Source organism: Myotis davidii, unplaced genomic scaffold (assembly GCF_000327345.1).
Source record: "Myotis davidii unplaced genomic scaffold, ASM32734v1 scaffold233, whole genome shotgun sequence".
Classification (NCBI taxonomy): domain Eukaryota; kingdom Metazoa; phylum Chordata; class Mammalia; order Chiroptera; family Vespertilionidae; genus Myotis; species Myotis davidii.
Genome location: NW_006285917.1, coordinates 3,523,547 through 3,524,966, shown reverse-complemented (window position 1 = coordinate 3,524,966; position 1,420 = coordinate 3,523,547). Strand labels below are relative to the sequence as shown.

General features: G+C 43.7%; 1 protein-coding gene across 4 annotated transcripts in view; it reads left to right on the top strand.

Moving 5' to 3' along the window:
- DIP2B (disco interacting protein 2 homolog B) overlaps window positions 1-1,420 on the top strand; it is a 113,959-nt gene that overhangs the window by 110,887 nt on the left and 1,652 nt on the right. For all 4 annotated transcript variants that reach the window (XM_015559640.1, XM_006757088.2, XM_015559638.1 and 1 more), the window contains one exon: window positions 218-341. In XM_015559640.1, the coding sequence (XP_015415126.1) occupies window positions 218-341 (124 nt within the window). The remainder of the gene's footprint in view (window positions 1-217; window positions 342-1,420) is intronic.

Sequence of the window (1,420 nt, the reverse complement as noted above, 5' to 3'; positions counted from 1 at the left end):
TGCATGCATACAAGTCCTTTGGTTGGTCTCCACAGCCATGTTTTTATCTTGTCTCACAGAGGGTGAAGCAGGACCCCGAGGCTTGACTAATTTGCCCGAAGTTACACAGCGAGTGATGTAGCCACCTGACAGGGCAGGCAGTCTGAACTCTGCTCTTAACTCTAATATTGTGTTGTACTCAAAATGTGTCTGATAAACCAAATTTTTTCTTTGTCAGAGCGTCATGATGCGTTATATGTGGTGGGAGCTCTGGATGAAACGCTGGAGCTGAGAGGATTACGATACCACCCAATCGATATTGAGACCTCAGTGTCTCGGATCCACAGGAGCATTGCCGAATGGTAAGCCCCACCCCCGAATAGGCTTCCACCTCCGCTGTCGTATTGAGGAAAACTAAGTAGTCAGCTGAATGCACCACCTACCACCTACAGACATAGCGCTCGGGGCCTAAGAGAATAAGCAGACTGGTTCTGTCTTGTGTGCCATCTGCTTTGGCAGATGAGGCCATGGAGACCTGAGACCGGCTCTAAGGACCATTAAAGTCGAGTCCTCTTTGATGATAGACTTCCTGCCTCTAGAGCAGTGGTTCTCAACCTTCCTAATGCCACGACCTTTTAATACAGTTCCTCATGTTGTGGTGACACCCAATTTCATTGTTACAAATTGAACATAATTAAAGCATAGTGATTAATCACAAAAACAATATGTAATTATATATGTGTTTTCCGATGGTCTTAGGCGACCCCTGTGAGAGGGTCGTTCGACCCCAAAGGGATCGCGACCCACAGGTTGAGAACCGCTGCTCTAGCGTCAGAGTAGAATGGTGGACAGGACCAAGAGCTTAAAGGCCTTGCTCTCCCACTTAGGCCGCTTCCCCATCTGTAAGATACGTCCTCTGTCACTTCCTGATTATCGGGAGGATCCAATGAGAATGTGCTTTTAAATTGTTAAATGGTAAGCAGATGACAGGATCATTACTTTTATATGGTCTGATTTCCCTCTCAGTGTAGGAAATCCCCCTACATTATCCCTGATAAGGGATCATCCAACCTCACATTGACTTAAAATTTCTTAAAACCTTGTCGTTTTTTCATATTGACTTTATTCTGGATTAACAATACAGAATTCACCCAATTTCTTTTCTCTACATATTTATCAATGTGTCCTCACTCGTTTTTTGTTTCTTTCTTTTTCCCCTTGCTAAAAGGCCACAATGCTTTTAAAAGCTGCTCATGCTTTCCAGATGCTTCTGTGTCTCAAAATGTTCTCTCTCCAGACCTGAATAATGTCCATGAGGTGTAAGAAAATGCAGAGAAGCTGGGTGCCATGGTTAACCCTCTAATTTTAGATAATTGACTATAAAAAAAATTGAAGTGATTTGAGAGAGAGAGAGAGGAAAGAGAGGGGAGAGTGAAAGAGA